General features: G+C 53.3%; 4 protein-coding genes and 2 non-coding genes across 9 annotated transcripts; 5 read left to right on the top strand and 1 right to left on the bottom strand.

Moving 5' to 3' along the window:
- The first annotated feature begins 254 nt into the window (after nt 1-254).
- Nucleotides 255-2,216, top strand: Rps2 (ribosomal protein S2). The gene is made up of 7 exons (XM_027940569.2): nt 255-446; nt 526-615; nt 840-947; nt 1,181-1,354; nt 1,437-1,596; nt 1,827-1,918; nt 2,091-2,216. The coding sequence occupies exons 1-7, from the start codon at nt 270-272 to the stop codon at nt 2,169-2,171; spliced, it is 882 nt and encodes a 293-aa protein (XP_027796370.1). The 5' UTR covers nt 255-269; the 3' UTR covers nt 2,172-2,216.
- On the top strand, nt 985-1,118 carry LOC114097138 (small nucleolar RNA SNORA64/SNORA10 family). Its single transcript, XR_003583551.1, has one exon. It is a non-coding gene; the product is annotated as a small nucleolar RNA SNORA64/SNORA10 family (small nucleolar RNA).
- Nucleotides 1,629-1,762, top strand: LOC114097137 (small nucleolar RNA SNORA64/SNORA10 family). Its single transcript, XR_003583550.2, has one exon. It is a non-coding gene; the product is annotated as a small nucleolar RNA SNORA64/SNORA10 family (small nucleolar RNA).
- Nucleotides 2,217-2,280: 64 nt separating the features above from the next.
- Nucleotides 2,281-4,766, bottom strand: Ndufb10 (NADH:ubiquinone oxidoreductase subunit B10). Its single transcript, XM_027940571.2, has 4 exons — nt 4,534-4,766; nt 2,817-2,955; nt 2,506-2,645; nt 2,281-2,434 (listed from the first exon to the last, which is right to left on the bottom strand). Exons 1-4 carry the CDS (start codon nt 4,679-4,681, stop codon nt 2,331-2,333), a joined length of 531 nt encoding a protein of 176 aa, XP_027796372.2. The 5' UTR covers nt 4,682-4,766; the 3' UTR covers nt 2,281-2,330.
- Nucleotides 4,767-9,841: 5,075 nt separating this feature from the next.
- Rpl3l (ribosomal protein L3 like) lies at nt 9,842-14,269 on the top strand. Of its 4 annotated transcripts, XM_027940983.3 has the most exons (8): nt 9,845-9,971; nt 10,901-11,036; nt 12,244-12,430; nt 12,520-12,680; nt 12,836-12,937; nt 13,511-13,606; nt 13,826-13,945; nt 14,144-14,269. In XM_027940983.3, the coding sequence occupies exons 2-8, from the start codon at nt 10,992-10,994 to the stop codon at nt 14,198-14,200; spliced, it is 768 nt and encodes a 255-aa protein (XP_027796784.1). In that variant the 5' UTR covers nt 9,845-9,971; nt 10,901-10,991; the 3' UTR covers nt 14,201-14,269. The 4 variants fall into 4 exon arrangements, 3 of the variants coding, with proteins under 3 accessions (XP_071461924.1, XP_071461923.1, XP_027796784.1); XR_011705538.1 differs by lacking the exon at nt 14,144-14,269 and having other exon boundaries at nt 9,842-9,971; nt 13,511-13,735; nt 13,826-13,910; XM_071605823.1 differs by lacking the exon at nt 13,826-13,945 and having other exon boundaries at nt 9,842-9,971; nt 13,511-13,687.
- A 454-nt stretch (nt 14,270-14,723) lies between these two features.
- Nucleotides 14,724-18,715, top strand: Msrb1 (methionine sulfoxide reductase B1). The gene is made up of 4 exons (XM_027940572.2): nt 14,724-14,838; nt 16,205-16,353; nt 16,659-16,773; nt 17,863-18,715. The coding sequence occupies exons 1-4, from the start codon at nt 14,784-14,786 to the stop codon at nt 17,892-17,894; spliced, it is 351 nt and encodes a 116-aa protein (XP_027796373.1). The 5' UTR covers nt 14,724-14,783; the 3' UTR covers nt 17,895-18,715.
- The last annotated feature ends 4,559 nt before the right edge of the window (nt 18,716-23,274 follow it).

The raw sequence follows: 23,274 nt of genomic DNA on the forward strand, positions 1-23,274 counted from the left end.
CGAGGCTCCCGAGATCTCGCGGTTTTTGGCCTGCTATAAAAGCGCCTTCCGAGACAGGTTCTTTCTTCTTCTCTGGAAAAAACACGTGAGTAGTTTTATTAACTGTGGCGGGACGCGGCGCGGGCCTTGGCGATCCGCGGACATCGGATGGCCGGGGCCAAGCCCGCACGATCGCATCTTCAGACTCGATGCGCGGTGTCTGGATTTCCCACGCTGCTACAGAGGCAGCTCCCCGCTAATTGGCTGGTTCTTGTCTCTTGGTGCAGCAAATGGCGGATGACGCCGGTGCAGCGGGAGGTCCCGGAGGTCCCGGGGGCCCCGGAATGGGTGGCCGCGGCGGCTTCCGCGGAGGCTTCGGCAGCGGTCTCCGAGGCCGCGGCCGAGGCCGTGGACGGGGCCGGGGCCGTGGCCGCGGGGCTCGTGGAGGCAAGGCCGAAGACAAGGAGGTAGGCCCGGGCGGCGGGCGGGGCGCGTTCGGGGACGACGCCCAGAAGGTATCCCTGTTGACTGGCACCTTCCCCGCAGTGGATCCCGGTCACCAAGCTGGGCCGCCTGGTCAAGGACATGAAGATCAAGTCCCTGGAGGAGATCTATCTCTTCTCTTTGCCCATCAAGGTATTGCGCTGAACGACCAGCCTCCCGGAGCTTAATTTGGTAGGGGCTGGGAGAGTTGCACCTTGAGCCTGTGGTTGCGCTTGTGGGTGTCCACCTTTGACATGGGTTATGGCCGGAGGTGAGGTGGCTTCGCTTTTATAGAAAAGGATGCCATCTCGGACCTGGAATCTAGGTGAATCAAGGGCTAAACACTCAACTTTTGCACACCGGTTCTTTTGTTGTAGGAGTCTGAGATCATTGACTTTTTCTTGGGGGCATCACTCAAGGATGAGGTTTTGAAGATCATGCCTGTACAGAAACAGACTCGTGCTGGCCAGCGGACCAGATTCAAGGTATTAGAGTTGTCATGCACTTGGCTGGTTGGGCAAAACTCTCCCCACTCTGCATGGTCACACTAAGTTTTGCCCGTGTGACTTTCGTACAGGGGAGAGAGAGGAAAGAGCCCCTCTGGACCTTGGATTGGCCTCACAGTAGCCTTTTCTTCCTTGAGAGGCACAACAGGAACTAGGTAGTGTGTATGGATGTTGTGGAGGATCACGAGCCGCCTAACATAGTTTTTTCCCAGGCATTTGTAGCTATTGGTGACTACAACGGTCACGTTGGACTGGGAGTAAAATGCTCCAAGGAGGTAGCAACTGCTATCCGAGGGGCCATCATCCTGGCCAAGCTCTCCATCGTTCCTGTGCGGAGAGGCTATTGGGGGAACAAGATTGGCAAGCCTCACACTGTCCCTTGCAAGGTAAGCTGTGATGCTTATTGATGGGCCTGGGGTGGAGCATATTTTCCCTCTGGCCCTTGTTACCTGATTCTGCTTTTCTTAGGTGACAGGACGTTGTGGTTCTGTGCTGGTACGGCTCATCCCTGCCCCCAGAGGTACTGGCATTGTCTCAGCTCCTGTACCCAAGAAGCTACTGATGATGGCTGGTATTGATGACTGCTACACTTCTGCCAGGGGCTGCACTGCCACCTTGGGCAATTTTGGTAGGTGGCCCCCAAAGGAATCTGCAGTGAACCCTCTCTCAGCTCCGCCGAATCACACAGGTGCAGTGTGTGCTTGGCGTATTTTAAGGGAGAGAGAGGAAGGCCCTCCTAATGCACGGCAGATCTGCCCCTAAGTGGCCTCTCTGTTCCTAGGAGTGCAACAGCTTCTGTAGGGGTGGAGGACTTCTCTGCTATTAGCCACTAACCCTCTTCTGTTGTTTGTTTTGAAGCCAAGGCCACCTTTGATGCCATCTCCAAGACATACAGCTATTTGACCCCTGATCTCTGGAAAGAGACTGTGTTCACCAAGTCTCCTTATCAGGTATTTCTGGTCTAGCTAGTGAGATTTTACTGTTCTTACATCATGGCCCACCTTATCAACAGGTTTTTTGGGCGGGGCAGAAACACCAACAGGTTTTTTGGGCGGGGCAGAAACACCTTAATTTTGTAGGGGAATGGTTTCCCACTACATAACTGTTGATTTTTCTTTGTAGGAATTCACTGACCATCTTGTGAAAACCCATACCAGAGTCTCTGTACAGAGGACCCAGGCTCCAGCCGTGGCTACAACATAGGGTTTTTATACAAAAATAATAAAGTGAATGAAACCCATTAATAAATGGTTCTGTCTTCCATATAAACTGGTAGCTGGAATTTCGAAGGGGCTAATGACACCACCAGAAGTAGAGTTAAATCACTTTATTTCAGCAATGCAGCAGGTTAGTTAAGAGGCCTCAGGCGGCAGCAGCCTCCTTAGCAGCTTTTCTCTCTGCCAACATTCTCTGCTTCTGCTTTGCCAGGCACTTTCTGGCAGAATAATGGGCTCCCAGGTCATGATCTGAGAAAGAGATGGTGGATGGGTTGGGTAAGAAAAAACAAGCAAAAAAGGGTGGGCAGGGCTCAACTTACAGCGGTCCTGGTAGGCCTTGGCCACCTGGGCAAACTGTTCCAATTCCATGGCACAGTTCTGCTTGTAGCTCTCTCCTTCCCTCTGCTGACAGGCCTTAAGCCTCTCCTGGATGATGTTGACAATTTCTTGATCAACTTTGCTAAAAAGGAGCAAGTACCCAAAGGATTGAGTGAAAGCCTTGTCTTCAAAATCTGAGCCAACCCCAAGAGATATACCCACTGGATGAGGCCATCCCAAGGAATCCCCAGGAAATGATGGGACAGTAGGAAGTGGTCTCGTACTTTCTCAACATTCCCTGCTATACACTTACTAGTCCCTTCTCCATTGCATTTCCGCCTCAAAAATGCACAGGATATCCTTCTCCTTGCACTCTGTGATGTCTGGCACTCGGCGGTATTGCCGGTGGTAGTAATAATACCTGTTCTTGGCATGCTGCTGCTCTATAAACTCTGTAGAAAGGAAACCAGATAATTTACTTGTCAGTTTAGATAGATGGGTGAAGGTATTTCCTAAATGTTAGAAGGACTAGGCTACAAGTGGTGATATCTCCAGTTGCATCATCACAGGTTGTGACCAGAACAACCCTTTGTCTTCACCAATGAGACTGAGCAAGGCAGGATTCAGAACCCAGTTCTACAAGTCCACCTGTCCCACAGCCCAGGAACCTCACTCTAGGCAAGAAGGCACCAACAGAACTCCTGCAATGACCTCCAGGCCTAAAGTTTCCACTGGTAGCTTTAGCAGGACTAAAGAGTTCATGCATCCAGGAATAAAAAACACCAGGTGCTTAGTGAAACCTTGTCTCTTAAGGGCCCCTGGGTTCAGTCCTTGAGTCCCCAAAACAAACCACTTCTAAGACAGCAAGAAAGAGGGACCTGACTCATCTGCTATACTATACTCCCTAATCAAAGAATACCAGACCCAGTGACATGTCTATAGTCCATGTACTTGGTAGGCTGAGACAGGAGGATTGCTTGGGTCCTGGAGTTCAGGGCCAGGCTGGGCAACATAGCAAGACCTCTTTGCCTTAAAAACAAATAACCTGGGGCTGGGGTTGTGGTTCAGCCTAGAGCACTTGCCTAGCACGTGCAAGGCCCTGGGTTTGATCCTCAGCACCACATAAAAATTGTACTTGTCCAACTACAACTAAAAAAATATGTATATATATAAAATTTAAAATTAAATAAATAAATAACCTGCTGGGAGTGGTGGTACACACCTGTAATCCCAGGGACTTGGGAGGCGGAGGCAGTAGGATCACAAGTTCAAAGCCAGCCTCATCAACTCGGCGAGGCCCCATGCAAGTTAGCAAGACTCTGTCTCAAAACGGGCTGGGGATGTGGCTCAGTGGTAAAATGCCCCTGGGTTAAATCCCCAGTGCCAAATAAACACATAACCCCCAAACCAGTAATCCCCAGAACTTGGAAGACCGTAATATAGGGAAAAAAAAAAAAAAAAAAAAAAAAAACCACTTGAGTATGCGATGTACCTCAAATGTCTTATGGTTGAACGAATGAGTTGCTTAATTGTAACAAGGCAGAGCAAGCGCTTGCTGCTGATCAGAGGGCTGGCAAACAGGACCACAAAGAGTTGCATGGAACATTTTCTAATTAGGACCAGAGATGGCGAATTTGGGCATTTCAGCCATTACACTACAACCAGTTGTCACTTGCATTGCAGGGGCCTGGGACTATAACAGGCCCAAGGACTCAGTTGATTGCGAGAGCAAGCACCCCCCCCCCCCACACACACCCCGGTTTATGACGGAGACCAGAGACTAAGGGAGCCTCTCAAGCGGCGGAGGCGGAGGCGGAGAGCAAAGAGGGGTCCTGGTATAGAAGGCACAGGGCGCAGCCAAGGGAGTGGCGTCCCGGGGAAAGGTGCAGCGACCCGGGGGGCGGGGGCGGGGGAGGTCCCGGGGAATGGTCCGCGAAGTAGTAGGGAAGCCAAAGGAGGCGGCGGAGCTCGGGGACCTCGGGTGTGGGGCACCGGGGTCCCCGCGAGCAGGCAGAACCCCGAGCTCGTACCTCTCACGAGGGTCACGGGCCGGTCCACCAGGAGGTCGAAGGCCTTCGTGAAGTAGGTGATGGGGTTGGGCAGCGAGGTTCGCGGGGAGGGCGCCGGCGTGCGGCGCGGGGGGTCGGGGTACACGTCCTTGTCCCAGGTGTCGGGCATGGCGCACAGGACTCCGCTAGTTGGGTGCCGGGTACAGATAACCCTGCGGAGGTCGTCGGGGCAAATACGCCTGCGCGGGACGCCGTGGAACGATGCTGCGCCTGCGCGCAGGGCGACCACTGCGCCTGCGCGGGGTGAGCACCACATGCTGTGGTTGGCCGCGGGCGCCCCCACGTGGGGTCTGGAGCCATCGCACCCGAGGCAGGCGGAGAGCAACAAACTCAAAAGAAATGATTCCTCCTACTACTACTTTGAATCATTCAAAAGAAATGATTCTACCTACTGCAGGCTAGACTTGGTGCTAGCAACGAGGTGAACACGACCTGGCTTTTATGGAGAACATCGACTGGTAGAACACACACAACAAATAAGTCAAGAAATCGACAAAGAGTATAAAAAGTCTTGATCCTCCAGGAATCTTTTCTGGATTGCCCAGTCCCTATCAACCTTCTCTGGGCTCTGCTGTCTTTGTCCCTCAAGAATGGACTGCTGACAGTGAGTTTGGGGACCTCCCTGGGGCAGAGCAGGAGGAATGAGTTGTCCCCCAGCCCAACCCATAGAGATTGGGGCTCCCATCATGGGCACAGGGCACTCTGGCCTATGGCAGCTGGTTCCATCTCAGCTCTGAGCACTGTAGTGCCCCGTGGCAGCCACTGACCAGAGCCACCATGGCCTTATATGTAATGTGCACACCTGGCTGGCTATCCAGGCAGGGTGCTAGTCATCTCCTGTCCAGAGGCAGGGGCCAGGGACATGGAGCCAGCAGCTAGGGACCCACAGAATCTAGAATTGGAAATGTTAAATCTTCAGATTATGAACTCTTAGAAACACAGACATTCCGACCCAAAGACTGTATTTTGGTAGCATGCTAGAATATTGGCATCTAGTGATGCAAAATTCACATTCTCTTAGGGACATTTTACACCTAGAGAACTTTGTGATTCTGCAGCTAAAGAACTTTATAAAGATAGCCAGGCATGGTGGTGTGCATACCTGAAATCCCAGCAACTTGGGAGATTGAGGCAGGGGGATCGCAAGTTCTAGGCCAATCTCATCAACTTAGTGAGATGCTATCTCATAATAAATAGTAGAAAGGACTGGGGATGTAGCTCAGGGATAAGGTACCCCTGGGTTCAATTCCCAGAAGAACTTTATAACCATAGAATCTTGAAATTGGAAAATAAGGTAGCCAGGTGCAATGGCACACACCTGTAGTCCCAACTACTTAGGAGTTAGGCTGGAGGATCACTTGACAGCATAGTGGGACCCTGTCTCAAAAAGGAAAAAAAAAATCTCCTCAAAAAAGAAATTATTTAAATATCAACCTCTTTTCATTCAAAACTTTCTTTTTTCCCAGTACCCAAGGTGCTGTACCACTGAACTATGTCCCAGCCCTTTCCATATTTTTGAGAAAAGGTCTCAGTTACCCAGGCTGGCCTCTAATTTATGATCCTCCTGCCTCAGCCTCCCTAGGATCACAGGTGTGCACCATCACCCCCAGCAGGAAACTTTATCTTTTTTTTTAATGGACATATTTTATTTAAAAATACATATAATATTACTTGTTTGAAATTTTAATAAAATTTGTAAATAATTACTATGCTGTTTTTGGCTGTTTGGATCAATTACAATTCTACAAATAAAAGCTAAACTGCTCATTAAAATAATGAAAAAAAATGAATAGAACTTATGAAATAAACTAATCAGTTGGAGAATAAGGACTAAAACTGTATTTCCCCCCATGTTATTTAATATAATGTTAAAGTCTGTAAGCTCTTGGGAACATTCATGTGGAACCATTCTATTCAAGGTGAAAGGGACAATAGATATTTGTCCAGGGAACAAAAAGATTCAGATGGGGGCTGGGGATGTGGCTCAAGCGGTAGTGCGCTTGCCTGGCATGCATGCGGCCTGGGTTCAATCCTCAGCACCACATACAAACAAAGATGTTGTGTCTGCCAAAAACTGAAAAATAAATATTAAAAAAAAAGATTCAGATGGTGTAAGAGAGGAGAAAGGAGGTGGCAGAAAAGTATTTAAATACTTAAATATTAAAATACTTCTTATGCACAAGGAATTAGGGATTTTCCATATAGCTCTAAGGAAGTGGTACTCAGCCTTAGTTTACATGATTAACTTTATGTGTCATTTTTGATTGGTTTAAGGGATGCCCAGATAGCTGGTAAGGAATCTCTATCTTGATGGGCATGTGGTCAACCCTCCCTGTCCACCTCTCGCACCCCTATGTCCAGCTCAGTCTTAATAGCCCTCAGGACAGGAAACCTAAAAACTGTCAACAATCTAGGCTCTTCTTAGAGGAGCTCCCAACTAAGGTATGTTGTTCCTGTCAAGCCAAGTTGGTCTTGTCCTGGGAGCGTCATGACTCAGTGCCAGGACATGGAGGAATGGGGTGCCAGCCCTGGCTCCAGGTGTCCCCATCACAGGCTGTCTGTCTGATGCTCCGCCCCAGTCTGCTCCTGGCACAAGAGACCCTGCTGGCCACAGAGGAAGACCGAGCTGGTGCCAGGGGCTAAATATGGGATCTGGTTGCTACGTGTCCTGGCCTTGCCACTCGACCTCTGGTGCCTGGTGGGGACGCCCCATCCTGGCCTTCCGGAATCGGCCACCATGGTCAGTGGGCTGGGGCTGGAGCCTGAACAAAGAATAAGCAGGCTTTCCTGGGGAGGGGGGCAGGTGGGCGTCCCCCAGATCTCCCCCAAGCATGGAGTTCTCTGGGCTGTAATGATGGGCAGTTGAGAAGGCAGCAAGGGGCCAAGGCTGGGCTCCTGGGCCTAGAAGGGGCAAGAGATGGGAGATGGCAGTAGCCTCCTGTGCCCAGAGCACTCTGCCTCAGTGCTGCCCAACCCTCCTGGATCCCAACAGGCTGAGCCCACCAGGGCAGGCAGATGAGGGTGTGGAGGCCCCATCCCTCAATCTCCACCCTTCACTCTGCTGCCCCTAGTCCCACCGGAAGTTCTCTGCCCCTCGGCATGGACACCTGGGCTTCCTGCCCCATAAGAGGAGCCGGCGGCACCGGGGCAGGGTGAAGACGTGGCCAAGGGATGACCCCAGTCAGCCTGTGCACCTCACTGCCTTCCTGGGCTACAAGGCGGGCATGACCCACACCCTGCGTGAGGTGCACCGGCCAGGCCTCAGTGAGTCACTTCAGGGGATGCGTGGGGGTGGGGGTCAGGGGGAACCTTCAGAGGCTGGGAGCCAGGGGTTGCTCCTACAGCCCAGGAGCGGCTACAGTCTCAGAAAAGATGAGGCCCTGCTGAAGGGAGGCAGGGTCAGGACTGTGATGGGCTCACGCTGCCCCTCATCAGGCCCTGGCCACGGGCAGTGCTCAGGTGGGTGCTGCCATTGACTCCAGTTACAGTGAGTATTGAAGCACTGAGCCGCTAGAACCCGGTCCAGCCTGGCACAGTGGCGTAGGCTGTAGTCCCAGAGACCTGGGAGGCAGAGGCAGGAGGAGCACAAGCTCCAGGCCAGCCTGGGCTGGGGATGTAACTCAGTGGTTAAATGCTCCTGAGTTCAATCCCCAGTAACCCCCCCCCCCAAAAAAAAAAAAAGAAAGAAAGAAGCTGGTCCAATTAGTTTTCTTGAGGTGAAGGAACTGGGACTCAAGGCCATGCCAGGACAGCTGTACTTTTTTGGCCATGTGTGGACCATATTATCAACTGTTATTTAGTATATTCCTATAGCTGTGTATATGTATACTTTGTTCTTTTTTTTTTTTTTTTTCCTTTTTGTACTGGGAATTGAACTTTGGGGCACTTCACTACTGAGCCACAACTCTAGCCCATTTTTTAAAAAAAATATTTATTTTTTTATTTGTACACATTTATTTTGTTTATTTATTTTTATGTGGTGCTGAGGATCGAACCCAGGACCTCCCACATGCTAGATGAGCGCTCTACCGCTGAGCCACATCCCCAGCCCCTAGCCCTTTTTGTATCTTATTTTGAGACAGAGTCTCATTAAATCACTTAGGGCCTCACTGAGTTGCTTCGGCTGGGTTTGAACTCAGGATCCTCCTGCCTCAGCCTCCCCAGGTGCCAGGGTTACAGGCGCGCACCACTGCGCCCGACTGTTCTTTGTTTTGTTTTGAGATAAATAGAGATTCACAGGCAGTGGTAAGAAGTAACCATACTGACATGGACGTGATCACCCACAAACTAGGTTTCTCTGGTTCTGCATGTGCTAGCACACTCAAACAGGTACACAGTATGCACTTTTGTCCCCTGGGTAAATTTGGGCACCCACCACTTAATCCTCCCCTGAGGGATCCTTGGGTGGCCTGTGCAGTCATATTCCTCCTGCCCCTTCCTGACAACACCCATCTGTTTTCCATCCCCCACCTTCTTATTTATTTATGTATTTATTTGTTTATTTTTGTACTAGGGATTGGACCCAGGGCAACGTACCACTGAGATAAATCCTCAGCCCTTTTTAATCTTTTAAAAATTTTACACAAAATCTCACTAAATTCTTAGCTAAGGCTGGCCTTGAATTTGTAGTCCTCTTGCCCCAGCCTCCTGAGCTGCTGGGGTTTCAGGCATGTGTGCTATCACACCTGGCCCTCTTTTATTTGTTATTGTGGCAAAGTATGCATAATACAAAACTTAGTACCTTAATTTTTTTAGGTGGCATTAATACCAATGCATGTCCCCCCCCCCCAGGTCTCTTCCTCACTCCCTCCATTCCTTCTTTCCTTTAAAATATTCTTAAAACATATATATATATATATATATATATATATATATATATTTTTTTTTTTTTTTTTTTTTTTTTTTTTTTTTTTCACGGCAGCCTAGACAGTGGTATCTGTGTGATCATGGATTTTTCTAGGTCTTGCTGGAACTTATAAAAATACATTTAAATTATTAAAAATAAGAAGGCCCAACCCCACCTTGCAGGAAAGCTGCCCTAACCACTGGCTACATGCTGTCCTGGCCCACCCTGTGTGGCCATCTCTTCTGCTCCCTTCCCCATGGGCCTCAGGAAGTCTCCTTCATCATCCTGTCCCTGGGTCTCATCTAGAAATTTCCAAACGGGAGGAAGTGGAGGCAGTGACGATTGTGGAGACACCACCCCTGGTTGTGGTGGGTGTGGTAGGCTACGTGGCCACCCCTCGAGGCCTGCGGAGCTTCAAGACCATATTTGCAGAACACCTCAGTGATGAGTGCCGCCGCCGCTTCTACAAGGACTGGTGAGGGCCACACCCAGCTCTGTGCTGGAACAGTGACGGTGGGTGGCTAAGAGGAGAGGTGTCAACATCGAGTAGAAGGTAGGAAGCTGCAGGTGCTTCACTTCAGTAAGGGATGAGTATGTCTTAAAGGTCTGGAGAGGAAATCAGGATTGAGGAAAACAAGGAAGCAAATATTATAATACCCAGGGTTAATTACAGGGCTAACTTGATGGAATATCAGAGTTGCTCTGAGCTTCGGAGCAGCCAAGGTGAAAAGAGATACAGCCAATCCAGAAGCTCCTGTGCGTAGAAAGGTACTCTCAGGCCTCAGATCTTCCATGCACTAGGTCCTGTGCACCAGAACTTAGAGACACAGGCACCGGCCATCCCTGAAGCTCTGTGGGAGATGATGAGCTTGGGCCCCAGGGTCAGTGCAGGCTGTGGGACCAGAGAGGCTGACCTCTGAGTTCCTCTGCTGTAAGATGGGGCTGGGTGGTCCCTGTGTTGTGGGGTGGCTGTGAGCTCAGGGCTAGTGAAATGTGCCCAGTGCTTAGCACAGAGCAAGTGGCCAGAAAGTGCTATTTGTCCTGTTCTCACTGTTTCCAGTAAAAATTTGCCCTAATCTGAGAGTTTTAACTCCTGTGAATCCAAGGTTCTTCCTCTATAGAATAGGGATGATAATTTCCACCTTCCAGAGTTCTGCTGAGGGTTAGAAGTAATGTCTGCCCAGGGCTGGGGTATGGTGCCTGATTTGGAAGTGGGATCAGCAGCACAGAAGTGGGGCAGCTGGGGTGGCGTCCAGGTGCCTGGACCACAGGGAGGCAGGGAGTTACCCCGCTTTACAGGGAGAGGAGGAAAGCCAGGCGGGGGGGGGGGGGACAGCCTGTGTTAAATTCGGACCAACTGGACCCAGTGCAGGAGCTTCAGGGAAGAGATTTCCTACTTGGGGAGCTGCAGGTGGGGTAGGGGCAGGACTGCTGGGGGCCACCCTGGCTGGAGCCTCTGAGCACCTCCTGTATGGGGCTCAGGCACAAAAGCAAGAAGAAAGCCTTCACCAAGGCCTGCAAGAGATGGCGGGATACTGACGGCAAGAAACAGCTCCAGAAGGACTTTGCCGCCATGAAGAAGTACTGCAGAGTCATTCGGGTCATTGTCCACTCCCAGGTCAGCCCCACCCCACCCAGCAGAGCTCACCCCTGGCCCCACTCCCCTCCAGCTTTGAGGAGCTGTGACAAATGTCAGCCTAAAAATACCCAGAGTCTCAGGCACAAGGCCAAGGGCTGCCCAACTTCCTGGCTGGACACCTGCAGCCAGGGCTAGGGCACTGACTGTCAGTGCCCTCCCAGGGGCCGTGGGGGCATTGGCCATGCCCCAAATTTCTCTGAAGGGCCTGAGTGTTCCACCAAATGTCCAATTAGGAGGGCTGGCTGCCCCCTCTGGGTTCTGGCACTTCGTGTGTGATTAGTGCTCTTCCCTGGGCTCTGGCTTGGTGGCTGACAGGTAACCAGCACCCTCTGGCTTGTTTTGGAATAGTTCTTGGTGTTTTACCTTCAAGGAAGTTTCTTCTAGGCCTGAGAAAGGTTGCCCTTCCACTCCAGAGCCTCCCACAGCCCACTGAATAGGCGCTCTCCCCAGGTACTCTCACACCCACAGTTCATGGGTGAGTTGTTGGTTAATGCCCATCTCCATCAACAGACCTGAGCTCTTTCGGGCAGAGGCCATGGGGCAGGAGCCTCACCTGCCTTATTCATTGTCAGGCCCCAGGGCCCACACAGAGCCTCATATGCAGTAGGTGCTTTACAAATATTTGTTGAACACTATGTTGTGATTTAACTGGTCTGTGTGTCCCCATAGTCTCTGGCTCACAAAGCATCAGCCGATGCTGCTGACTAATTGCGTCACTTGGAAGAAAGGCTGAGTTCCTTCCTATTCAACTTGTGTGGACCTGCCACCCTCCCGGTTTACCACCTTCTGGCCACATCCTTCTTTCTGTCCCACCAACTCTTGTTCCTGCCATAGGGCCTTTGCCCATGATATTTTCTCTGCCCCAGAAACTTTCAGATCTTTGCCTAATGGAAAGATTATTGATATGATCTCCACAGAGAGGCCCTACCTGACAACTCCTGAAGTATGTCAGTCCATCCGAGCACCTATCCCTCTCCAATAGTTGACTTGGCTTATCTGTCTCCCAACTAGATGGTGGCTCCCTGGGTGTGAGACTCGACCTCATTCCATGCTGTCCCCACAGTGTACAGCATACAGCATATAGCCGGGCACAGAAAGACCTAGGGTCCCTGGCTGGCCATGCCTTGTCTGCAGGTGGGTAGGGAGTGTGCCTTTCTGGGAACTGAAGGCTGCACCATGCCTGCAGATGAAGCTGCTGCCCTTCCGGCAGAAGAAGGCCCATATCATGGAGATCCAGCTGAACGGCGGCACGGTGGCTGAAAAGGTGGCCTGGGCGCAGGCTCGGCTGGAGAAGCAGGTGACAGTGCACAGTGTTTTCAGCCAGAGTGAGGTCATCGATGTCATTGCTGTCACCAAAGGCCGGGGTGTCAAAGGTAGGGCCAAAAGGGGATGTTGTCTCCAGGAAAGGCTGCTTGGTGGGGGCCATACTGGCTTCTCAGCCACCAGCCCTGTCTACCTGCAGGGGTCACAAGCCGCTGGCATACCAAGAAACTGCCTCGGAAGACCCACAAGGGGCTACGCAAGGTGGCCTGCATTGGTGCCTGGCACCCTGCCCGCGTGGGCTGCTCCATTGCACGGGCTGGGCAGAAGGGCTACCACCACCGCACTGAGCTCAACAAGAAGGTATGTCCATGGCTTTGGGAGACCTCAGTGGGTGAGTGCATGACCCAGACACTGCCTGCATGGTTAAATCCCCATCTGGGTCTGAGCACGTGTCCTGATGGATGTGGACATGCCCCTGGTTCCAGAGCCTGCCTCTTGCCCTCTTCTCCTGGCAGATCTACCATATTGGCAGAGGGCTGCACATGGAAGACGGAAAGTTGGTTAAGAACAATGCATCCACCAGCTATGATGTGACTGACAAGTCCATCACACCCCTGGTGAGGTGGGAGGCCAGGCTGGCCAAGGAGCATGTAGGGGGCAGTCAGGAGCTCAGGTTTGTGCCCCACAGTGGGATGCTGTTCCCACGGGCAGATGGGGGCACATGGCCCTGCCAGGTGGGCAGTAATGTGGGCCCAGTGGACTAGGGAGCAGCCATTTGGTGGCCCCCATCCCTGCAGTCTCCTTCATTCTCCAAGCCTCCTCTGAGGAGCTTGCACTCCGGCTGCTTCACAGGTGCAGCAGTGCTGCTGTGGACTGAAGCCGAGCCCAGCCCAGCCCAAGGGGCTGCAGCTAGAGCCTGCAGCAAGAGACTCCAACCTTCTGAGCTTCAGTTCTCCCCACAAAAATGCAGACCACTAAATGAGCTAAGACACAAAACAACTTAGCATGTGCCTCAGATGCTGCCCTGATTAGTGATCCAGGATGAGGATGTCACCCCCTCGCCTGGGGGCTGGGCATGGGGCTCCTTCCATCATAGCCCTGTGTGTAGGAATTCCAGGACTCCCAGCCACACCCACCTCCTAATACAGCACCCCTTGACTAGCCTGGCCTCTGACTTGCCTCCCCCACAGGGTGGTTTCCCCCACTATGGGGAAGTCAACAACGACTTTGTCATGCTGAAGGGTTGCATTGCTGGTACCAAGAAGCGGGTCATCACGCTGAGGAAGGTCAGCACAGCATGTGGACAGGAGGTCCTGTCCCTCATGGGCTGTCCCAGCTAGCCTGTTCCATCCTCCAGCCTGCTCAAGGTGGGGTAGGGGGGTGGGAGCTGAAAGCGAGGGTCTGACTGGAGTGGGGTGAGCAAGACCTTCCTGGTGTGCATTTAAGGTGAAGGGCGGTGATGGGAACCCTCTGGCCTTGACACTTCCTCTCCCACCCATTTCCAGTCCCTCCTGGTGCATCACAGCCGCAGGGCCCTGGAGAATATTGAGCTCAAGTTCATTGACACCACCTCTAAGTTTGGCCATGGCTGCTTTCAGACAGCCCAGGAGAAGAGGGCCTTCATGGTGAGCTCAGCCCTCATGTTCTCTGGGGGCTCAGACTCCATATTTCTCCTCCTCTGGGCCAGGGAAACTGGTGCAGAAGGAGCTGGCAGGGCATCTCCCTGCCTTACCCACAGGAGGGCTTTTAGGGTCAGCAGGGCAGCCATTGGACGGTATCCCTGGACAGACTCCTGTGACTAACAATCCTCCTGTCCTCCTCAGGGCCCTCAAAAGAAGCATCTGGAAAAGGAAAAGCCAGAGACCTCGGGAGACTTATAAGCTACGTGGGCCTGAGATGCACACACCCCACCTGCCTCTTCTGTCCAATAAAGACCGGGGTCAACTCTTCCCAGTGTCTCAGAGAGTTGAGGGCGCGAGAAAGGCCGGAAGGGCCGGTCGGTGGCTCAGGGCTTAGCTCTGGAGACAGGGCGAGGGGATGCGGGTCCGTGGTGCATCGCCATCCCACTCTGGAGCCTGGTCGCAGGAGTCTCCAAGATCCCCTTGAGTCCCCAAGATCCCGTTGAGGCCCTGTGACTCTGTGGCCTTAAGGACGGGACGGGGCGGGGCTTTGCGCGGCAGAGGCGGGGCTTCTGGGAAGCGGTCGGGAGTGGTCGGTAGGAGACACCGATGGGCGAGGCCTGTTGGAAGACAGGATCCAGCCTGTCTTCGAGAAGGGCGGGGCATCGGGAGGCGGGCCGGGCGAAATTCTGGTGCCCCTCTGATTGGTCCTTTTTAGGGGCGGGGCTGGGGCGGCTGCAGAGTGAATGGTCCTCGGGAAGGGGAGGCGGGCGCGGGCCGGCTCCCTCCAGTCTGCTTTTTAGGCTGTCCCGGGCTGCAAGCTTCAGGCTGTCCCGGCGGTGCCATGTCGTTCTGCAGCTTCTTCGGGAACGAGGTTTTCCAGAACCACTTTGAGCCAGGTCCAGCCTGTCGCCCCTGCCGGGAGGGAGTGGGATGGAAGGAGTGCATAAGAAGGGGAGTCCCCTCGCTTCGGGTGGTGGTGGAGTCCGAGTCCGGGAATAGGACGTGTGTGGCAGCTGATGAGAAGCGATTGAAGGCAAAGGGGGTCGAGGAGGAGGAACCCCGGAGGTCCTGGGAGTAGGAGGACCCCAGGGGAGAACTGAGGGAAGCCGTGGGTCCAGCTGTGTAGCGGGTGGTGAGGAGGCCGGGGTATACTGGTCATCTGAACGGCGCGATGGAAAATCTATCTAACCCGAAGGCAGTTCGGGTTCCCATTTCCGCTGGTGAGTGAGCAAGCACTGAATAAAAATGTGCCCGTCTGTGTCCTCCCCCACCTGCCCATGCCTTCCGGGTTGGGTATCCAGGGTTGCAGTTTTTGGCAGCTGTCAGTGAAATTTGGCAAGTGACTAAATAGGTGCGGTAGTTTGGGGCATACCCCAACCTCAGCCTTGGCCCCAGGCTGTGAGAGGCCCTGGTAAGTTCTCATCTAGCTGGTTGGACTCCTGATAATGGACTAATTTGGTAAAAACACATCCACAGGAAAGACTAGGGCACAGGCCTCCCTGGTATGGGATCTGTTGAGTGTTAATCCTCTAGGGGACTGGTTTATGACACTGAGCACTATGGGACCAGCTGTGACACAGGACCATGAGGGCAAAATTGTTCCTTGGACCCTCTGGCTATGAGACCCCGCTTGTCCTCTGCCAAGGGAAACTCCATTCCATAGCATCTTCTAGTTCTTTGCTTCCTGCTTGAGTTCCTGGTAAAGGCTGAATAATTCACAGACTTCAGGGGAGGCTGTCCCCAGATAGGTGGGGAGTGATTCAGTACCCATGGAGTTTCCTGTTTTGAGTTCTTCAAATAATCTGCAAGTCAGTTTTGCAAACTTCTCTGCCCCTGCCCTCTCTACCACAAAGTGATCTTTTGGGGATGGGTTGAAATCTGTCCTCCCGGCCCCTGTCTTTCTGGGTTCCCTGTCTGCTGGAGGCCTGTTCTCCGGGACTATCTTCTTCCTCCCTGGAGAGCAGGCCAGTGGGTGGGTGTCCAGTTCAGGGCTTTGTTGGGTAGTAGGATAGCTGCTGAAATGGGAGTGGGGCCAGGTGGTCATGCTGACCACTCAGGGCCCCTCTCTGTGGGTTCTGCAGGGTGTGGTGAGGTAAGTGCTCTGTCCCTATCAGATTGCCTGGGCTTCTTCCTGGCCACACACCTCACTGGATGTCCACAGTACCAAGCCTCAACTTCCTCATCTGTAAAATGGAAATGTTAAAAGATTCCAAATCATGCGGCCATTGATATTTCTCTGCCTTTACTTTCTCCACACTCCAGGCATCTATGTGTGTGCCAAGTGTGGCTATGAGCTCTTCTCCAGCCATGCGAAGTACGCACACTCATCCCCATGGCCAGCATTCACTGAGACCATCCACGCTGACAGTGTGGCCAAGCGTGCGGAGCACAATCGACCTCAGGCCTTGAAGGTGGGTGACAGTGACCAGAGTTGGGGGCGTGTTCAGGGAGAGCCAGAGAACCAGTCACACCTTCCTTCCTTGCTTCCCCCACAACTCTTGGGAATTCCAGGCTGACTATTTGAGGCTTCTGGCCTCAGCAAGGGGACTGCCACTCCATACCTGGGGAAAGCCTAGTGTCCTGGTGGAATGTGGGCATCAGGGCAGTTTCCCTACCTAGGCCCCAGGACGAAGGTCAGCCTTCCACAGTAGGACTGGCTTGCACCAGGGCTGTCTGATGGGCCAGAACTGACATGGCTACCTTGTGGGCTTCCCAGGTGTCCTGTGGCAGATGTGGCAATGGTTTGGGCCATGAATTCCTGAACGATGGCCCCAAGCCTGGGCAATCCCGATTCTGAATATTTAGTAGCTCGATGAAGTTCATCCCTAAAGGTAAGCTGACCTTCTGCAGCTGGAGGACAACTACACACACTGCGGAGGTCTGGGGCAGGGGAGGACACATCTGTGCTTATTCACTTTCTTTCTTTTTTTTTTTTTAGAGAGAGAGAGAATTTTTTTTTAATATTTATTTTTTAGTTTTCGGTGGACACAACATCTTTATTTTATTTTTATGTGGTGCTGAGGATTGAACCCAGCACCCCACACATGCCAGGCGAGCGCATTATCGCTTGAGCTACATCCCCAGCCCCTGCTTGTTCACTTTCTATGGCAAAATATCAGGGGCACCAAATCACACTGCTCACAGCCTTCCCAGGGTCACCCCAAAAAGTGGCTGCAAATTTTAGCTCCCTCTGTGTGATCCAGAGGGGGCATCTGTGGGAGGGTATGACAAAGGGTTTTCTCTGGAGTCCTGGCCCTTCTTATAGCTATAGTCAGTAGTTGGGGCCAGCAAAGCTGAGGACCTGGGTCATGTGCTGCGTGTCCCTGTGGTCGTGATCTCAGGCTTGCTTCTCAGCCTCTAAGTTTGCCTCCTCCTCTGTTTAGTGCCTGTGATGGCAGAGCCTCCTTCCCAGGGCCGATAAGAATGGCTGCATGGGATGCAGAACCCTCGGGCCTGGTACATGGTGCAGTTCAGGATACCTGTGCCACTGCTGGTGGTGTTCTTGGCTGTGCATTCTGCCAGCTCGGCTTCCTCTGTCTGCACCTCACCTGCTCACAGGGAACCTTGTGCCTCAGCAGTCTGTCTGCAGATGCAGCTGCCTGTCTCCTCCCCACACTCTAGTTCTCATCTCAGTGTTCCCTGGCTGTCACCAGGACCCCAGCCATTCCCTTCATCTCTGTTTCATACCCTGTGGAATTGGGCTGTTGTCTTTAGCACATGCCACACCACAAGCACAGTGGGGTAAAACGAGCACCCTCTGAGGGCCTGGTGCATGATTAGCCTGAGTGGTGTTTCTGTCCTTTCATCATCTTTGTCCCCTGTCAAACAGACTCTCAGGGCCCAGGCCTCTGGGCCTTCCAGCTCAGCTGGTGTCTGAGGCACAGTTTCACAGTGGCTTTCTATCCTCTCCTTTCTTTCAGGCAAAGAAAGTGCTGCCTCCGAGGGGCACTAGGCGAGCTGCCACACCTACCCCAGATGTATGTGCACCATGGGCACACTCTGGCATCCCACTTTGGCATTGGAACCCTGGAAATTCAACAGGGAGGTAGTGGCAGTGACTAAGACACCAGGAAGGCACCCACGGCCTGAGTTCTGGGCTGGACAGCCTTGGGCAAAGCACTTGTCTGCAACAGTCCAGTCTTCTGCCAGAATGGGCCTTGAGGGTTGGGGCTGAGCTGCTGGCTATCTTGGCCTCCAGCTCACAGTCTCTGGGCTTATCTTGTCTTTGAATATCATTGTACCCCCTACCTTCTCTTCTCCTTGACCTTCTGCCCATTCCCTGGCTGTCTGGACCCATGTCTGTGGAGCCCTGGTTCTCACCTAAGCTGTGCCCCTCTTCCCCAAGCTGTACTGGGAGGAAGAATGCAAACAAGGGCTGCCCTGGCCTGCAGCTCCAGCCCTGGTGACTCTATGATCTGCTCTGGTAAAAGCCTTCTAAGCCATCCAGGGTGGTGATGATTTGTGACCCACTAGGAGCGCAGGCTGATGTGACAGACTCTTGACTCTTCATCTCCTGGTGAGATGCCTGGACCCTGTTTCCCAATCTGTGGTAGAGCTTGCTTCATTGGTTCTTGGGAAAGGGGCTGCTGTTGCACTGCTTCACCAGTGTAGCTGGGGCCCTGGGGTCAGTCCTTCCAGTTCAGACCCAAATGCGGTCACCTTACTGTATGAATTCAAAAGCTCTTGCCATCTAAGAGGGCAGATGATTCTTAAGCCCACCTCCCTATCTTCTTGGAGTAATCAGGAAGAAATCAATAAATCAATGACACCTGCCCTGCTGTCTCTTTTTTTCCTTCAGCGCTAGGGTTTAAACCCAGGGCTTTGCTCTACCACTGAGTTACATCCCCAGCCCACTGCTTTCGGTAACCACATCAAGGATGCAAGTACTTGGATGTCAGGCCTCTGCACAGTTTTTTTTTTTTTTTTCATTTATTCCACAAATACTTAGTGCTTGGTGCTGGGGATGCAGCTGTGAGCAGGAGAAAACGGGGCCCTGCTCTCAAGGTCTCATGGGAAACCTAGGAGACAGACGGTAGTAAGTTAATTGGCAGGTGCTCATGTGGGCAAGAAAAGCAGAGTAATGGCGCTAGAATGTGTGAAGGGGGCAACTAGGGGACTGCCTGCCCCTTTGCCCAGTGGTCAGGGAGAAGGACTGTGAGGAGGGGGTCATCTCAGCCAGCAGTGGCAGGTGAGAGAATCAAAGAGAGTTGCTTCCTGGGCAGTGAGCACAGCACATACAAAGGCCCTGAGACCTGTCCCAGGCTGAGGTACAAAATGCCCCCATGAGAGAGATGATATGCTCCATAAGAACTACATGGCTTTTCCAACTCATATTGTCAGGTGCCTGGGGTAATATGTGGGAATGGGTCGCTCTTCTCTGGGTCAGGTATTACGCCTAAGTTTCCAGACTGGGAAAGCTCAAGTGCAATGGCAGTCATTGGAACTGAGTAATGCCTCTCTGTCAATCAATCTCTAGGCCTGGGCCAGTTTATAGATGCAGAACCTCTCAGTTGAAGGGGAGCCTAGGTCCCTTTGAGGAAGGACCTCCAAAATTTATCCTGTTAATCTTTCTTTCAGCCTTCTCTAAGAGGACCCACAACTTTTTGTCTATGCACTTTGGAAAAGAAAGTATTCAGACCTTTTGAGAACCACTGAATACTGATGCTAATTCTGAACTGATGTGAATTCTAGGAGGCCCCAATGTCACTGCCAGGGTAGGGGCTCAGGAGGTTGGGTGATCAGTGGAGTGTAAGCTGTGGTCTTTCTCACAGTGGGCCATCTGTGGTTATTTCTCTAGTTCTGGAATGTATGATTGGAATAGACATAATCAGTAGAGGGCACACGCCCCCCGGCAGGGGAAGGGGCAGAACCAGCAGGTACACACAAGTAGAAGAGGGAGAAGCCAGCCTACATTACTCACCTGCTCAGCCCAGCCCGGGGACAGGACTCTGCTCCCTAAAGTCTCCTCCCTGTCCCAGGCCAGGGCTGTTTGCCCTAATGTGGAGTCAGTGTGTCATGCTAGGTAGCCAGTCAGGTCCTCTGGGGATACGTGGCTCCCCTCTCTCCTTCACCCTATGTGAGAAATAGTGGCTCTACGAAGGCTGTGACTGCCTGTTGTGCACAGCCTGAGGCCAGCAGGCATGTTGAAGGAGACTCCCGCGGGGTGGAGGCAGTGGGCTGAGTGGTTGGCAGGAATGCCCGGACCTCAGGGCTAGTGTGGATCTTGGGTTGTGCTCAATTTCCCCAGCACCCTCAGCTCTGCATTCTGGTGCATCATGTCCCTGAGACTGGACTTGGGCCTAAGAGCAGGTGGGTGTCCTCCTATAAGTTGGGTCAGTGAGTCCTGGCTGAGCTCCTAGGACTGTTTCCTTATGCTCAGACTGGTGGCACACAGGCCTGTCAGCTGGGGATGGAGAGCCGAGGTGGGAGTTGCCTGCACCCCATTTGCCCTATGCTCATTTGCACAGCTATGTTAAGGGGGTTAGGGAGCAGGGAGATTGGACTGGGGAGGCTCAGTGGGGGCCGGCAAGTAAGATCCTTGGAAGGGAGGAGACACAAGAGTGAGCCTGACGACACCGGGACCCAGGACAGGGTTGACCATGGGCAGAGTGTGTCAGTAGAGTGGCTGGGCGAGGGAAGACAGCCTTTCTAGTTCTAGCATCCTGCAGGAATCACTAGTCACCCTCATACTGTCCCCCTCCTCCTCCTGGGTTGCACCACAACCTCTAGTCACCACAGTTCTGGAGAGACAAGAGCACAGGGCCCTCTTCCCCCACCTCTGCCCCTTCCTTGCCAGGCAGAGCCTGGGGGAACAGCCTTAGAGTCAGGGCGGGTGCTCTGCCAGCCACAGCAACTGCAGCCCGCAGGCCTGGGCCAGGTGGGTGGGTAGCCTGAGAGGGACAGTGGGAGCTGACAGGAGCAGGGCCCAGTCCGGCTCAGATGAGCATCAGTAGACATTTGCACAATGAGTGAGTGAAGTGATAGTGCTTAGGACTTTTGGACACCTCAGGTTTTCCTTCCCCGCCAAATGGGTGGGGTGTGGCCTGGGGCTGGTGGAAGGAAGCAGGAACCTCCTAACCATGGAGGGGGAGGGAAGGTAAGAAGAGGAACCCGCAAGTGTTGGCGAAGGTCACCGCCAAACCACATAGGGCCATCATATCCCCCACTCCCATCCAGTACAGGTCTACAGCCTACCGGCAGGGGGCGCACTCGCTCCGCACGGCCCGTGAACTGGGACTGAGTGCACAGGCGCTGGAGCTGGAGCGGGCTGCAGTTCTCTCCAGCGCCGCTGGGGGCGCCGCAGGATGTCTCCGATCACTCGCGGGGATTGCAGCGCCCAGCCCCACCCAGGGACCCAGCGGCTGAGTGCCCGGAGGCACCCAGTGGTCGCTGCGCAAGTGTCTCGGCCCCTCGTCCACGCCCGCCCAATACGGCAGTGCCAGGGACGCAGGCCGATTCCTGTGCGTCTGAGGCTGGGCATCATCCAAGTGGTCCCACATCAGGCCACCGGGGCTCTATAGCCCGGTATGTCCTGCTGTGCCCTTGGGATGATCCCCATGTACTGAAAGGCTACTGTGAACATGTCCACAAGGAGCAAGATGCCTGGAGGCAGGCTCAGGAGCCCATGCTCTGAAGAGGACCCAGGAGCAGGTGTGCCTGTGTGTGTCTGTGCAAGTGCAGGTGGGCACAGGTGGAAAGCCCTGCAGCCAGGCCCCAGTCACCTTCCCCCAGAGTGGAAAGCCCCAGCACTGACTTGCACCATATGCCAATGTCAGGGCTAGTGAGCCCATTCTGAAGGTCAAGCCCAGTCTGGCCAAGGACAGGACCCTTAGGGAGTGCCCCACTCCATCTTCAATCTCCTGGGGAAGTATCTTCACGCCAACAGTCAGCCAGGCAGGCATTGGGCCAATCATGTTCAGCTCTGTGCTTAGGAAGAACCCAGAACCCAGGGTTCTACGCCCAACCCCCACTACTTCCTGGCCCCTTCAAACTTGACCGTCACCCTCTTCTGAGAGAATGGTAGTATACACATGTGCTACACTGTCTTCTCTCTAACCCAGTGGTCCTATCCTCTCTAACTCTTCCCCAGGCACACAGGGGCTCCATGGGCCCAAGTTCCAAGGTCCCACAAAGAACCCCTGGACTAAGAGATTAGAAAGCCTCTGAACCCTGAGGTGGGGGAGCCCAGGGCCAACAGGCTGAGGCCACAGGGCCCTGGCACCCACTGGCTCTGTTCCTCTCTCCTCCCAGTGTCATCTGCCCCTCTTCTGCAAAGTGCCACCAAGCCCTTTGAAACCAAGACTCACAAATATCCTGGTTGGAGATGAAACATCATAATTTCAAAGCCAGGGTTCAAACCATGGACATCTCCCTAGTTTTACAAGGACACAGACACTGGGGGTTGTGAGGGATTATGTTCAGGTAACCCTTAGTACCCTCCCCTTTAGGCTCTCCACTGGTCACTCTTGGGGCCCCCAAGCTACATTAACCAGAGCCCTAGTACCCAGGGCCAGGATAGGGGGGCTTCCAACCAGCACCCTAGAGCCCTCACCATGCCTGCCGTTCCCACTGCCTGCCCATCCCCTATATCCCAGATGTGCCATTCAGGCTGACTCAGGAAGGGGCACCCGGGCCTGGACTGCATAGGTCACTCTGCAAAGTCCAGCAGATGGGTCCCCACTTGACCTTCAGAATGGGCTCACTGGCCCTGACATTGGCATGTGGTGCAAGTCAGTGCTGGGGCTTTCCACCCTGGGGGAAGGTGACTGGGGCCTGGCTGCAGGGCTTTCCACCTGTGCCCACCTGCGCCCACCTGTGCCCACCTGCACTTGCACAGACACACACAGGCACACCTGCTCCTGGGTCCTCTTCAGAGCATGGGCTCCTGAGCCTGCCTCCAGGCGTCTTGCTCCTTGTGGACATGTTCACAGTAGCCTTTTAGTACATGGGGATCATCTCAAGGGCACAGCAGGACATACCTGGCTATAGAGCCCTGATGGCCTGATATGGGACCACTTGTCAAGTGCTCTACCACTGAGCTAGAGCCCCAGCCGATAGTGCTGAAGGGCATACATGTCCAGAGGTCTGGCTTGGGGCTATGAACCTGGAGGAGGTGGGGATTGGGGGACAGGGAAAGCCCTGTCTCTAGGGGACCCTCCTCTCGTCCCCCTTGGGAACAAAGGCTGTTGCCAGCCTCCTCTCCTTAGGGTGGGACTGCCAGCCTGTAAGAAGGATGGCTATGGGCTGGGGCTGTAGCTCAGCAGTAGAGCACTTGCCTAGCATGTGTGAAGCACTAGGTAGCACCACATATAATAAATAAAGTAAAGGCATTG

This window comes from Marmota flaviventris, chromosome 19 (assembly GCF_047511675.1).
Source record: "Marmota flaviventris isolate mMarFla1 chromosome 19, mMarFla1.hap1, whole genome shotgun sequence".
NCBI classification, from domain to species: Eukaryota; Metazoa; Chordata; class Mammalia; order Rodentia; family Sciuridae; genus Marmota; species Marmota flaviventris.

Coding starts and splice junctions, on each gene's coding strand:
- Rps2 (XM_027940569.2), top strand. CDS start 270: ATGGCGGATGACGCCGGTGCAGCGGGAGGTCCCGGAGGTCCCGGGGGC. Junction 1,355..1,436: donor CTCACACTGTCCCTTGCAAG/GTAAGCTGTGAT, acceptor TGCTTTTCTTAG/GTGACAGGACGTTGTGGTTC. Junction 1,919..2,090: donor TCACCAAGTCTCCTTATCAG/GTATTTCTGGTC, acceptor TTTTCTTTGTAG/GAATTCACTGACCATCTTGT.
- Rpl3l (XM_027940983.3), top strand. CDS start 10,992: ATGAAGAAGTACTGCAGAGTCATTCGGGTCATTGTCCACTCCCAG. Junction 12,938..13,510: donor ACAAGTCCATCACACCCCTG/GTGAGGTGGGAG, acceptor CCTCCCCCACAG/GGTGGTTTCCCCCACTATGG. Junction 13,946..14,143: donor AGGAGAAGAGGGCCTTCATG/GTGAGCTCAGCC, acceptor TGTCCTCCTCAG/GGCCCTCAAAAGAAGCATCT.
- Ndufb10 (XM_027940571.2), bottom strand. CDS start 4,681: ATGCCCGACACCTGGGACAAGGACGTGTACCCCGACCCCCCGCGCCGC. Junction 2,646..2,816: donor ATGCAATGGAGAAGGGACTA/GTAAGTGTATAG, acceptor GCTCCTTTTTAG/CAAAGTTGATCAAGAAATTG. Junction 2,435..2,505: donor CAAGGCCTACCAGGACCGCT/GTAAGTTGAGCC, acceptor TCTCTTTCTCAG/ATCATGACCTGGGAGCCCAT.